At 39.8% G+C, this 14843-nt stretch overlaps 1 protein-coding gene across 1 annotated transcript in view; it reads left to right on the top strand.

The window, feature by feature from the left end:
* Window positions 1-14843, top strand: part of sorcs1 (sortilin-related VPS10 domain containing receptor 1) — a gene marked incomplete at both ends in the record, with an annotated part of 176761 nt that overhangs the window by 64334 nt on the left and 97584 nt on the right. The window contains 2 exons of the mRNA XM_080028890.1: window positions 8351-8418; window positions 13134-13233. Of these exons, the coding sequence (XP_079885016.1) occupies window positions 8351-8418; window positions 13134-13233 (168 nt within the window). The remainder of the gene's footprint in view (window positions 1-8350; window positions 8419-13133; window positions 13234-14843) is intronic.

Genomic DNA, 14843 nt, shown 5'->3' with positions numbered 1-14843 from the left:
TGGGGGGTGTTTCTGAATGTGTGCTAATACTCTGCATTTTTATATTAGTTTATTCCGGCTTCTTGTGTGCCCTAGGAAATGGTAATTGTTGTTTGTATATGCAATACGTGGGTTTTTTGATCTGTGTGATGATATTTATTTTCTCTCCTCCCATCCAAGGACAATTACCAAACAGTTTAAGAGAGATAGCATAGTGTTTGCTAGCAGCAAAGGCAAACAGTACTTTTGATGAAAAAAGACAATAATAGGGGAGAGATATATTTTAAACACCAGAAGCTTTTTGCACAGACACAGCTGTTATACTGATCCCAACCCTGGAGCTTTTCTCTTTACATGACTAATATATTACTGCACTGTTCCTTTAAACTGTCTCTTTTTTAAAAACCCAACTGAGACGCATCAAGGTTTATTTATTTTTTCTTTGATCCGTCTCCTTTATCCTTCAAACTCACATCCACCAAAGACGCTCCTAAACTGATCTGAGAACTGTGGGGATTTCAACAAAGGATGAAAACGATTGTTGATGGTGGTATTATGATCTGAAAAACAAAGGGACAAGCACTAATAGTCCGACGATACAATTTTCAAACATTTCTTTGAGTCCGCAATAGAAAATAAATCATTATGTACACATTGTGTTCATAGTATGTTTGGGACAACATCTGTCATGGAGCATAATGTTGCAAAGTGGCATATGTGTAGCTCTCAGTGTTACTAACAAGATGCAAAAAACAAACAAACAGCATGTCCATTTTAAGTGTAATCCCCCCTGACCCCCCCCCCCCCCCACCCTTTAATGTTTAGATATGACTATACTATCCAGTTCCACTTCTTCTGATGTATCAATGAACAAAGCAATTCAAATTTAATGAGGCAGTCTAGCAATGAAGGCCTTAGTTCTCAGGCTCTGTTCAAAATTGCAACGGGCAAATAGCTAATGGGAAGATAGATAGATAGATAGATAGATAGATAGATAGATAGATAGATAGATAGATAGATAGATAGATAGATAGATAGATAGATAGATAGATAGATAGATAGATAGATAGATAGATAGATAGATAGATAGATAGATAGATAGATAGATAGATAGATAGATAGATAGATAGATAGATGCTAGTGTTTTTCTTTCAGTCGCAATTGCTTTGACCACTCACTGGTGGTTTCTGTTGTTCATATTTAATTGTTGCTCAGAGGCATCTTTGTCTCTTTCAGTTGTCAGTCTGGTTGAACCATTGTCGAGCATTTTTCTTCACATGTACAAACCAATATATTTCTGCAAACCCTTTGTACAAAACAACATATTTTTGGAAATAGAACTACCACCTAGAATAATAATAGACTATTTGATATGTATAAAGCGTAGTCGGACTGTTCCCATTCAACATTTTCATGGCAGGAGGATAATCCAAACTTTGAACACTAATGCATACAGCCAGGAATATGTCCTTTTTCTCGTCACTCACTTTCATGATTTCAACATTTAAATTCACTTTACGGCGCAACCTTTTTTTTCATTTTGAGGTGTCCACAGTTATGTTGTCTTTGCTGAAGTTTGAATGTTCACAACGTTTTGAATAGCGGCTCAAACTTTTTTTTTTTATTAAGCAATCCGCCAGAAAGATATCAATGTTCTCCTCGTCTGTTTCTCTTGTTATCTTGAGTGTGTAGCAGACAGGGATGACTGGTGCAACTGAAGCTTCGAGTTTTGCTGTCTTTTACACTTCAGCAGCCATTGTTTGATTAGTGGATATCACTCATGTTGTTGTTTTTCGGAGCATACACAGCTTGGATTTCCTCTTCTTCACTAAAGTTATAATGCGATCCTCCATACACACATGCACGAACATTGCAGCTTACTAGGTTCAGCACCATGTTTTATGTAAAGGCAATACTGCAGTTTAACTTGCATTGAGCTTGTAACTGCTGTGGGTTAACAGATGTGTCTTTAATCACTGCATCTCTAATCTCAAACTGTGACAAGCAGCCACTAACTAGATCGTGTCTCATTGTGAGATGCCTTCATGCTCCCCTACACATCTCCAAACTGTCAGAAGTTAAGTGTGTGTGTGTGTGTGTGTGTGTGTGTGTTTGTGCACGCGTGTGAGTGTGTGTGTGTGTGTGTGTGTGTGTGTGTGTGTGTGTGTGTCCATAGGCCTACACTCTGCTCATAGTATTTACAGTAGAGGGAAAAGCCCCACAGGCCTAATTGGCATGGTCAGTGATGGAGCATATGCACTTTCCGGTGGGAGAACCATCTGACAGGGCCACTCGCCTGACGACTGCCTACACAGCCTCCATATGTAGCAGACAGAAGGGCCCGCACGCCCACTGCCCTTCAACTAATGAAGCCAAGGCACCTGGCCCCACGCCTCGGCCCTTTAAAGGGACTTCATCCAGAATGTGTGTGGAGCCAGGACGTTAGCATCTTGCGGCGATCACACAGACACATACATATATACACAAGCCATTAGGGGGAAGACTCAGGGACAGCTCCCTCACCTTCACCAACATCCAGATTGGATAAACCAACCTACACAAACACAGAGTGCCTCTCCTTCACCCCCGTGTCGCACACACAAGCATACACACATGTAGACTCACTGCCGTAGGTTTTGTTCAAAATTGGCGGCGGCACAAATCAAACGTAGCATGGGAAATTGTTGAGTGTCCAACAATTCATGTCCTGCATTCCAGTGAATTGGTATGCACCAATGTGTGGTGTTATCTCTTTATTTATGTAAAAGCAAAAGACAACACTCAGAGACACAAATTCTGTATTGCTTTCAAATATTGATTTTTCTGGATTGTTCAACACCTTTTGCACATTTAAAACATATTAAACATGTTTTGTGATGCTTTCTTTTTCTTAGTAATCATATTCATCTCAACAGCACATCTATTAGAATAAGACTTAAATAGCCTTATGCTCCACGGTTTAAATGTACATAAAAGCAATGATTGTCAAAATTAAAAGAAATTGCATCTTTATGTTAACATAAAGGATTAGGCTTCCCTTATCGGTCACATCATAGCAACTTGATACAATCTAATTCAGAAAACCCTGAAGGTAAGAAATAAAGTGAAGTTTATTGGGTGAAACAAGCTAGCTACTTACGTATATTAATACACTGGTACACTGCCTAGCGCAAGGCTGGTGAGAAGCCACTGCAATGGTTGGAGGTTGGCAAGGTTAAGATGGTACGGTCCATTTTAGGGGGTTCTGAAATGACTGGGAAATATAAAGTTACAGATAAGACAAATATATGAATGTTTTCCGACCCCTCAACTGTTATTCTAACCTCATTTTGGGGAGAAGGGTCATTCATATTTTTTGAAGGGGAAAAATGTACACCCCCCACCCCCCGAAATATACATGCATAACCCTGTTGATTAGATGGGAGAGGAATAAGGAGGGGGAGAGAGAGAGAGAGAGCTGCGTGGTGCGAGTGTGAATTCAGCCTCCAGCTGGGCAGCTAAATGGACTTGGTCAGTCATTAGCATGCAAAGGTCTAGTCCGGACATTTAAGGTTATTCATTCCCCAGGCTTATCCTTCCCCATGCTGAACAGAAAATTCCCGGCTACTTCCTGAAATCACTCTTTTAATAATAATCAAGGCCTTTTCTTACTACTTGTTGTTGTCTTGTCGGTGGTGATTTTCCGCAACGGGGTCGGCTGAGTGCACACCACGTTCGTAACAGCGTTTTGGGAGGTATGCAGATGTTGTAGTGCATACTTAATAAGCTCCATCACACAGAGCCCCAACCTCGCAAATGTAATTCTGCAACCCCACCAAGGTGCATCTGTTCTAGCTTGTACTCACAGGAAGCCCCCATGCTGGTCGGAACTGTTTCACAAAGTCACACAAGTCATATAGTGCCTCAATAACAGGCAGTGGAAGTATCGAAAAAGGCAAAGGGGAAAACAGCTGGATGTTGGCCTGTGAGCAGCGTGGCACATAACTTAAAAGACAACAAACTGTATATAGACCCACGTTGTTTATTTCACTCCCATGGACTCGAAAATATCTGCACCCCGCCTGTCTTGTACATACAGCCCATTTCCCCCAGATAGCAGAGCTTGAGATAAGGAATGTATCGGTAACAATACATTATATTAATAGATGTTTCTCCATTGCCCAAGCCATATCACCTGACCATTGTGCTGGCAGTTACCCGCAATGCATACGGGTAGTAATAACATTACATCAAAAATCACCACACAGTATCCCATGCTGGATTCAAACATAGCATAAAGCTATAGTGCGTAACTTCTGTTGCCCACATCGTATTCCAGCGGATAGTGAGACAAATTGTGCACCAAGCCGTCTGTACATTTACCTGCGTAATATGCTCACAACACGGGGGGAATACATCTAAAAGCGTCAGGTTTGGCCACGCAAAAAACAGAGACCGCTGGCTTGACCGCAGTTGTTCCACGGCCCGATATTCTGGCAGAGGCTATTGCCGTTCAGCCTAAACCCCGCCCTACCACAAGGGTAGGGTGGGCGGTGGAAACACCACCGGGTTCAGCATAAGCGAGCTGTCCCGCTCTGACCCGACCCGCTCTGCTCGGTGGAAACGAGGCAATAGACACCTATCGCTGGTGTCTAGTTGTATATTTTCAAGGTCATAGATTCAAACTATCAGACTGACGTCGCACCCATGAGGAATTCTGAGTAATTACAACAACACTGTTGACAAATCTACATGAAGTAAGCCTTCGGAGATCGCGCTTAGCTTTTCTTCTTTTCTTCTGCTGCACGTCCAGGTTTGTTTCTTAGCAGTAGAATGAACAACTGAAACATTGCTTGGGCTCTTCTTGGGATTTTTCTGAGCGCCGGTGTCAGGGGGCAACACCAGTTTGTGAAAGCTGCCATACTGCGAAGTATAGAGGGTTTTGTAGAGCTGATAGGCTTAATCAAATTTGTTACGCACCATACAGTAGCTTTACGAGCAGAAGTAAGAAGACTATAAAACTGAAAATGCAGCATTCCCTGTAAGGATTTCTCTTCAGAGTTTCATCCATATCAAATGCACCTCCAGTTCCAAAGTAAATAGATTGTGAGTATGCGTGCTGCTTTAATTATTTTATGCCGGTAGCTAAATGTGATATTTTATGCCTCTGTTTTTCCCTGAAGACTTTGGCTGATCCACTTTCCCTCATCCCGTGCCCCCAAAGGGTGTGTAGGGAATAAGGCATATTTACAGTGGATGGTTTAAAATCAATCTTATATGATTTAGTTATGAGTTTGAAACAATTAGAAGATATCACGTGAAGCAATGGGAATGTATTGTAGTTAAGCATGGAACACTATAGTATGTTTAGTCTATGGAAGGGATGGGCATGATACATCGAGGATCAACCATTTAACGTTAAGAATTTTGTCTATCACATTAAATTTGTATCTATCAAAAAGAGCTTTCGTTCTGCTCAGCCTTCAGAGAAGTTATTTGCACATTTCGTTTTTTGGATGAAGTAGTGTTAGGTCCTAGCCTGGAAATCCAGACCTGCCGCTGGCAAGTTTACATTTTCTCAGGCTACTGGTTTGGACACGAACCATTGGAGCTCAATATATGTCACACAATTTGTACTATCTGATATGGGCGGGCCGGAGCCCTATGTATGGGGCTTTGGGGCGGGCGTAACCGGATGACGACAGTGCATGCGCCGTGGAAGTAAACAACAAAGATGGATGCGTATACGTTGTTTGAGTTTGAAACGGCTTTGGCCTCAACACTTAACGATTTGGAATATGCCACACAAATCTTTCATTAGCAAGAAAGAGGAATGTTCTGTTTTGCTGACCGACGACGGCAAACATTTTATTGACCAGTTTGCCCCGCTGCTCGCTAAACGAACGGGCTGAATATGTCGCCTTGTTCTTTACTCTGATTGGTCGTAGTGCCAGTGCCGGTTGAAATGCATGCGTTGGGAAGATATATTTCTCGTGGCCAGACCCTACATCGTTCTAGAGTGGGTCTGGATTTCCAGGCTAGTTAGGTCCTGTACCACATACCCTTACAGTCCATGGCCGCATCTTACAAGGCTCAATTGTGTTTAAAAGGTTACATAGCATTGGCTTACTTTTTGCCTCATAACCCCTGGCTTTTAGCTCCTCATATTAGCCTCTTATTTTATTTTAAAAGTTGAACATAAACTGGCTTGTCCTAAAAGATTGCTGGAAATGGTCCCACCCAAATAGACCTTTCAGATAGGGCTTGTTACACGTAGGGTTGCAAAGGGGTAGAAAGTTTCCATGGGAACTTTCGCTCTGGAAATTTGGAAATAGGCCTATTCAAAATTGGAAATTATAGGAATTAACTAAATGGCGGTAATTTAAATAATTTTTTTTGTTTGTATCCAAACATAAATCTAAACATTTAAACACTATGGTCAAAAAAAAATCTATCAGACAGCTTCAGCTAATTCAGAACGCTGCAGCTCGAGTCCTCACTAGGACCAAAAAAGTAGATCACATTACCCCAGTTCTGAGGTCTTTACACTGGCTTCCAGTCACTCAAATAATTGATTTCAAAATACTGATGTTGGTTTATAAAGCACTAAATGGTTTAGGGCCAAAAAACATTACTGATATGCTGATAAGTTATGAACCGTCCAGAGCCCTTAGGTCGTCTGGGACAGGTCTACTTACAGTCCCTAGAGTTAGGACTAAACAAGGAGAAGCAGCTTTTAGTTATTATGCACCAACAATCTGGAACAAACTCCCAGAGAACTTGAGGTCTGCTGCAACTCTCAGTTCTTTTAAATCGAGTCTGAAGACTTTTTTGTTTCCATTTTAACCTGCAATTTTCATTTTATTTGCTTCTTTTATTTGCTTTTAAATGTTTTTAAATTGAGTTTTCATTTTATGTTATTTGCTTCTATTATTCGCTTTTAAATGTTTTATAATGTGTTTTATGTGTGTGTCTAATCTTGCCCCTGTAAAGCACTTTGAGTGGCCTTGTGTCTGAATTGTGCTATATAAATAAACTTGCCTTGCCTTGCCTTGCCTTGCCTATGGTTGGTCATAGGCAGACATCCATGCAAAACAATACAATTAAAAAAACATTACATTTGAACAGATTTATTTGTAAGAACTTTATAATTTTTCGATTATTTTATAAATAATCAATAATTTCACTGAACAACAAAAATATCAATGTTGAGTAAAATATAACTCATCTGTCTGACCACCACCACCACCATGTGATGGAGGAATGCACAGTGAAGGTAGGGGGCGTGGCCTCAGTACCCCTGCAGTAGGATGTGTGCTATGTGCAATTTGCCAAGTGTACTTGCATGAAATCTGGTTGTTTTAGTCAAGATTATGCTAAAATATATTGTCCCCAACTATATTTAAAATCACAGTTTAAGCTTCTGTAAACCTGGTCTAGTAAACATCGATATATGATATCAAGTTGGGTGTCTCAATAAACTTAAAAAAAAATCTGATTTGAAATTAAATGTTCATAAATGTATTACAATTTAGTTGAAAAAACTGCTTTTTACAGTCTAGAATGTTTGCTTGGACTGAAATAACATAGTTAGGAGAGTTTAGTGCATTGGGTTGCTTTAAATGTAGTAAATTCCCGTTTATTCCCGTTAATTCCCAAAATTCCTGTTAATTCCCATAAATTCCCATGGAAAGTTTCAAACTTTGAAAATTCCCGGTATTTTGCAACCCTAGTTACACGCAAATGGAAAATAAACACCAAAGTGCAATGGAAACACCCACTGCAAATATATTTTAACTTACACAAAGCATGTGGCTCAGAAGCTGGTCTGGTGAAGAATGGCGGCGGGTAATATTGATTCTGTTAAAAGCAATTAGGAGACAGTAACATTATTCAAAATTACAGATAACACACTTATTGTGTCTTTGTCTTGTGCAGTTGTTGAATGGCACCCAACAGGATAACTAGTGCCACCCACAGTGCATCTTATATCCACAGCGGTGGTAACTGGAAATCAACATGAATAAACTTTTATTTTTTACAGATTTTATGACAGTTTGGATAGATTTGCACTACACATGGAGGGAAACCTGACTATAACACAGGCACCCATACAATAATACCATAACAAGGCCTACCCAAACCAAAATTGTACTCGATTTAATTTGGACCTGGCAAAAATAAGTTCTGAATCTGGTCCTAGTAACCTAATTCATATACATTCAAATCAATCCACAAGTTGTGTTGGGAAGTTATGTTAAAGACCAAGCTATTTTTTATTTATTTATTTTTCTTGCCAATTCTGCATTTAGATTGTTTAACTCACCCACCAGAACATCTGATCACTTTAGGCCTGCTGTGTATTGATTGCAATTCTTGTCTTGCTTTGCAGGTGATTTTGATGCTGACCAAACTATTTGACTTCAACCTCAACAGTGTGACCGAGAGTTCATTGTGGAGGTAAGTGTACCGCACACTACCACTCATGACATTTCCACATTACCACTCATGACATTTCCACAGAACCACAGAACCAGCGATGATTTTGACACAATGCATCAGTCCGGGGGGATTATTTAGACTCAGTTCCATATATGAATGATTTTTTTGTTTTAATCCTGAGTTTTTGAACTGCTCCCCCAGCTCTACTCATTGGGATGAAATAATACCAATACTCGCAACGATCTCATAATGTGAACTAATGAAATATTCAAAGCTTGAGAAAGAGGAAACAGTCTAAAAAGGATCTCTCAAATGAAGAGTATTGAATATGAATTTGAATAGCCGACTGTCGTATTAAGAGCAAGAGTGCACCAAAAATCAAATTCCCCAATCAACACGACCTAGCCAGCAAATTATACCTTGACCAGCCTTGAACAAAGTGCAGCCTTGCTTTGAGGGGTTAGATTAATTTCTGTTACTATGGCTGATGTCAGTAGGGAAGGAGTGTGGCTTCATTAATGTCTTGGTGATAATTCATCACCTAAGGAGATCTGCAAAAGTAATATCAATATGAAATGTGTGTTTCATTGTCTATTTTTTTATGAAAGGTAGTACCAGAGATATAAACTGTTCCCACAAGGAATATAATCTGGATCCCCAGAGGGAGGAACACTGATGAATAAAGAATGACTTCATAACAAAAATAAGTGTACAATAAGTGAAGGACTGTTTAGCCCCATGGTATTGTAATCTTCCTACCTGTTTAAAACTGATTCAATAACACAATGATTCTCAAACTATAGCTAAACAGACATTTGATGAACTTATCCTTGTTTGCCGTTGAAGTGAGAGAAATCGCTACTTTGTGAATAATTTTTCCTTAAGCCGATTTTGTTTGTCGTAACAGCTGGCAGAATCTACAGAGCCCCAGAAGGCAAAAAAAATTCAAAAGTTTCAATACAGATTAAACAAAATGGATACATTCATAAGTGTCATTTAGAATAGTATGTGTTGGTAAATGTTTTCAACTTTGGAGAGAACCAGGCTATTTTGCAAACGTAACTGCTTCCCCCTGAACCCAGAATGTATGTTAAGCTATGTCTATCTTATCTGATTCTCAGCCAGTTGCTGAGTGTGTTTCAGCATTACAACTTTTGAATTTACACACAATCTAATTCACAGTGTCCCCTGTACTCACACTGTTTTCCAATACACTAACTTCATTAGTATGAGTGACCATAATAGTAAAAAGCTTTAGGAAAGACTGGATATGTGTGGCATAATCATATCGTTTTGCAAAGACATATTGTCCATAACACTCATAATCTATAGTCTTGGATTTTGGAACACATCCATTCAATTTTAGTCAATTCGTATCGAACCAAACGAGAATAACCTTTTAGTGAACTACTCTTGTGAATGTCCTCTTAACAGGATACATGAGGTAACAGCCCGACTGAAACTGATATAATTTCGGCAGAATGTGTTGCTTCATATCATCCATTGCTGATTGTTAGCTTGCCAGGCTAATCAAACACAGAGGTTTACACAACAATTCGGCCCAAAAACCTGACAAACCCAGACAAAATATTTTGGGTATGTTTAGTTTGGGTATGAGAATAACAAAAGCATGTTTTCAAATGAATGTGAATAAAGAATGGGATAAGGCACACACGTTGGTGCGTAGAGATGATGTGGAAAACATGTTTGAGCATTCAAATATGTTAACAGTAGAGGAAGAAGCATCTCTTGAGGTCCAGGTGAGTTCTGAAAAAGCCAAAGTGGGAGTTGTTGCATAAATATACACAGATGCATTTCATACAACCATGCTTCTTGCAAATATCCCTGGATAACTGCAGCCTACGTCTGAGCAGTCACTATATTGACCATTATTGTCATTGTAGAAGTTTGCATGCATAACACAGGGCAACATGTTTTACATTTTTAAACACTATTTTAGCTTCTAAAGCTCAAGTTAGCCATCAAACCTGAAGGCCAGTAATATGATGGAGAGGGGTTGCAGATGTGAAGGGGAGGAAAGTGTATGATTTAGCCTGCTACTCAGATATTCTAGCATGCTGAGTAGGGATGGGAATCGAGACCCGGTTCCTCTTCAGAACCGGTGCGAGTCAACCAATTCCCTGGAATCGTTAACATGCCTGCTTAACGATTCCGCTTATGGTTCCGCTTGTTGCAAATGTGTCATGACTTGACACTCACGCTGTGTTGTTTTGGTTCAGAACCAAAGGGGGGGTTTCATCCTGGAACAATCCGCCTGGCTGCCATTTGTCCAGTGTGTCCAGCAGTGCTGTTGGTATTTTTCCACTCTCTAATACAGTGTGTGATCTAATGTAAACTGTCCTGAGCCTCATGCATCGCTCAAACCTTCAAACCATCATTAATCAAACCCCCACAGAGAATGTAAAAGCTGCTTTGAAGCGGCCTATCAATGTATATAAGAATCTGGAAATTACAATTGAAACTATCTAATAATCCCCTTTAGTATATGACTGTAGAGATCATTATAATCTGTTGCAGAGAAAGTAAGAGGGCATGTTAGTCTTTTCAGTGAGTTTGTGCACGTGAGCAGTTCGGTACGCACTTATTTGCATTTCCACTGTCAAAAGTTTGAAAGGACACCAAAATAAGCGGTGTCCTTTTTTTGTTTAATCCAACACGTGGACAGTGTGTGAAGCATTGGGCTCACCTACAGCCCCCCCCACCCCCCTCCCAGCAGTGTGGTCACAGCTGCATTTTACACCTGAACTTTTTTTTAAAGCCACTAGCAAAGGACGGATATGTTTCACCCAGAATCATTGTCCTTGAGAAACTATCATTCTCCGCGTTTAATGTAACTTTTCATCTTCCTGGTAGATCTGCTCGGGTCGGGGGGGCTGTTTTTTATTGGTTGCCGTCGAAAGTTGCTTGTGACACTAAAAATAAGTCATTGGGCCCTAAATCAAGTGATTGTGTGACAGCCGGCCCTCTAAGGAGCCGATCAATAGCCCCATGATGTCAATGTCCCATGGTGCCGGCTGTTGATGCTTGGTGATGGATGGTATTGGACTCATTCTGGAGAGTTCGCCCGCCTGATGGAAATGTATTAGCCCACACCATGGACACCACAGCCCATAATAAATCTGAAAAAGGGTTAGAAAATGAGAGAAAATTGCCATTTGTGCCATGAATATTTCTGTAGGTATCATGGCTGTTTTTTTACTGAACGCGAGTGAGAGGCTCTAATAAGACTCAACACTCTACAAAAAAGGACTTTACTATTGGATTTAACAATTACATGGAATATAGGGAGAAAAAAAACAACAATAGTGAATGTTGGATGTGAACGATTGCTTCGATTGAAGTCACACGAGCCATTCCACGGTGTCTATGCTACATCTTTAAGAATTTTGCATGCCTCAGGCTTTTTTTGCTATCTAAATGTGAAATTAGAAAAGCTCCTTTAAATGAGCCACGGACCGCTCAAAATAAATTAGACTTGACAGCTCAAATAAGTCAATTCAAACATTCAGAGACGCTCTGAACATGAGTCAATTTCAACCAAACACAAATTTGACCATCATTTGAATATTTCAGCACTCATTCAAAGTTGCCTCTTGATCTAGCTGTTGAAAATATAGCTTAGCTCTTGTACTAAGTTAAATCTGTTTAAGGAATCATGCAGTGCCTCTGTTTGCCAGTCATGTTAGACTTAAACCTACTACTACTACTACTGTTCCAGTTCCAAGATGAATTGTGGATGTGCTAAGTCTAACCCATAACATAAAGTGAAAGGTCAGAAAGTTAATTCATGTAATGTTCGTGTAGTAGAAGAATTTTGCAAAGAGAGAATCAGAAATACATTTTTAAAAATCGGGCCATAGGAAAAATTGGCGGTGGCCCTATAGCCAAAAATCTTCCTTAGGGCATGCTCTAACAGTGTGCCAAAGCTCATGTTTGTATAACAAAAGCAAAATTCCTTCATATATTGTACCTATTTGAATTAATAACTAACCTTTAATTAAAAATATTTTGTATTGTTCACATCTTCTACATCAGACTTAACACATATACCTTGGTACTGCATGCAACCAAAATACATATTATTTCAGCTTCTTATTTGAATGAAGTTGCCGCAAAACAACCACACAAGCCTTTGTTTTTCCATCAAACTGGTCAGTTTTAAATGTGTTCTGTGCGCTATACAAAGTAAATCATCCAGTGTTGGAAATGGGGACACCCTGGCACACAGTTCTCAGTCAAATATACTAAAACAACAGGTAATTTACATTCACAGGCACTGGGAGGTACGCAATTATATTCTGATACTGTTTATTTTGATCTCTTTTGTTCTGTGTTGAAGACATCAATATTTTGAAATGATTTCAGATTTGACTAATAGGATTTACCTTTTAAGAATAATTTGTGTGATACTGCATTGTTACGAGTGAATCATAGCGTATACACTTTGTATTGAAACACACAATGGACTTTTGGAGTAAACACTTTAGTTTTGTGTGTGGGGACAGTCGTACGCATGTCTTGTTTGTGTGCAATGTGCTAAACATTAGCCCACAACATAATTTCATTCTCTCATTTCTTAACAATTTTTTCTTCAGATAAACAATGTAATAACTAGTCATTGCTGTGGTTTCAGGATGTGTAGTTTTTTGTGTGTATAAAAATGAAGTTAATTCATCAAGTGTTCTCATCCAACCTTTTTGATTACATTTCAGGTCAACTGACTACGGAGCAACGTACCAGAAGTTGAATGACAAAGTGGGAGCGAAGACAATCCTCAGTTATTTGTACGTGAGCCCTAACAACAAGAGAAAGGTAAGGTGGACTTTAAGCATTTTCCCTCTGATTTTGATAAGTGTTAGCCTGGCACCGCCCACCTACTTACTTCCGCTAAATTTTCATTTCCCTTCAGTAGTCAGTCTGGGTCCAAGGTATATTCGCGGGCTGTGTCAGGATAGATTTTTGCATGACCAATCAGCGAACAGAAGGAGTGGCTGAGAACAATGACGTTGAGTTTGTGCGCCAGTCTCAGTTGTAGTCAGAAGCCGGCATATGACGTCATGAGCACACGTCATGCGATTGGTTGGCAGATCCAGAGTGGCAATGGGCAGATCCAATAGTATTAAACTTCAACAGACACCCGCCTTCAAGTGAGTTAAAGGCCTACTTCACCGGTTTGAATATGAAGGTGTATTGAATTCTGAGATCCTATGTAGTATAAATGTGCAAAAAAAAAATTAAATCGGTTCATCCTAGCCTGAGAAAAGGCAGAAAGAGTGTTTTATTAACCCTATATTTCTCTTTCTCGTGACATCACAGAAAGAGAAATATAGGGTTAAAAAAAAACATACTTTGTAAATATCACTGTGATGTCACAGTAAAAGACATCACAGTAATATTTACAAAGTATTTTTTTTTTAACCCTAAATTTTTTTTTAAAGGTTTTCAAATGAGTCAGTGTGGAGATCTCAATAGCCTTTAGGTCGGGGAAAAGCAGGTATAGCTAAACAGAACCAGCCCTCAGTTCAAACACACAGAGCAGCAAGCAGATGAAGACCTGCAAACAACTTGACAGGTTGTTAAAATCTTCGTACACACAGGAGGATATAGAGAACCACTTAGACACAGTCTCTCACATACACACACACACGGATACACACAGGGGGCATAGAGAGACATATGCTCTTTCACAAACTCTCTGACAAAGGATGAGAACAAAACAGACACACACGCATGCACACCATCAGGCTCTCACATGCCTCTATACACACAAACACGTACAGCGTGTGCCTTTGTCTGCCAGCTTTCCTCACGTCTATCCGCCACCCTCACTTACATTCAGACAAGAGCATGCATTCTCACTTTGCACGTGATCACGCATCCTCTTTATTCCTCACTCACACTAATAGTACACCCACGTTGTACCAGCATGATAATAATTACGAAAATATTAAGAATAGCTGATGAGGCCATGACAATGATATACAAGTAACAATGTTGGATGGCTGAAAAAGAGACATTATACTCTGCTGATCTCAGGTCTGATAAACAAATGAAATGGGGAATGTAGCAGAGAAGGCCAGTCAGGCAAGAACAGCCTGATACCACGTCAGTGTCACATTAGATTCTCTCCCTCAGATTAGTCTAGAACAGGGGTGTCAAACTCATTTTCACAAAGGGCCACTCTACGACATGATAATCGCACAAAGGGCCAGACATGTCGTTTACTGACATGCCCTCTTTTTAATCCACAAATGAAACAACATATCTAGGTATATAACCTGTGTAGGGGAGAACGGGGTAAATTGTCACACGGGTTGGTTGTCACAATCGTTATATCTCGGAACCAGAAGGTGCTGTCTGTGAAATTTTGGAATGTAAATATCCACAATTGGGGTCAGAGGTCACCAAGAAATTCAAGTTGG

The sequence above is a fragment of the Ammodytes marinus genome (assembly GCF_949987685.1).
Source record: "Ammodytes marinus genome assembly, chromosome: 6".
In the NCBI taxonomy this organism is placed as follows: domain Eukaryota; kingdom Metazoa; phylum Chordata; class Actinopteri; order Uranoscopiformes; family Ammodytidae; genus Ammodytes; species Ammodytes marinus.
The sequence above is the reverse complement of the archived record's forward strand: the minus strand, read 5'-3'. Positions and strand labels throughout refer to the sequence as shown.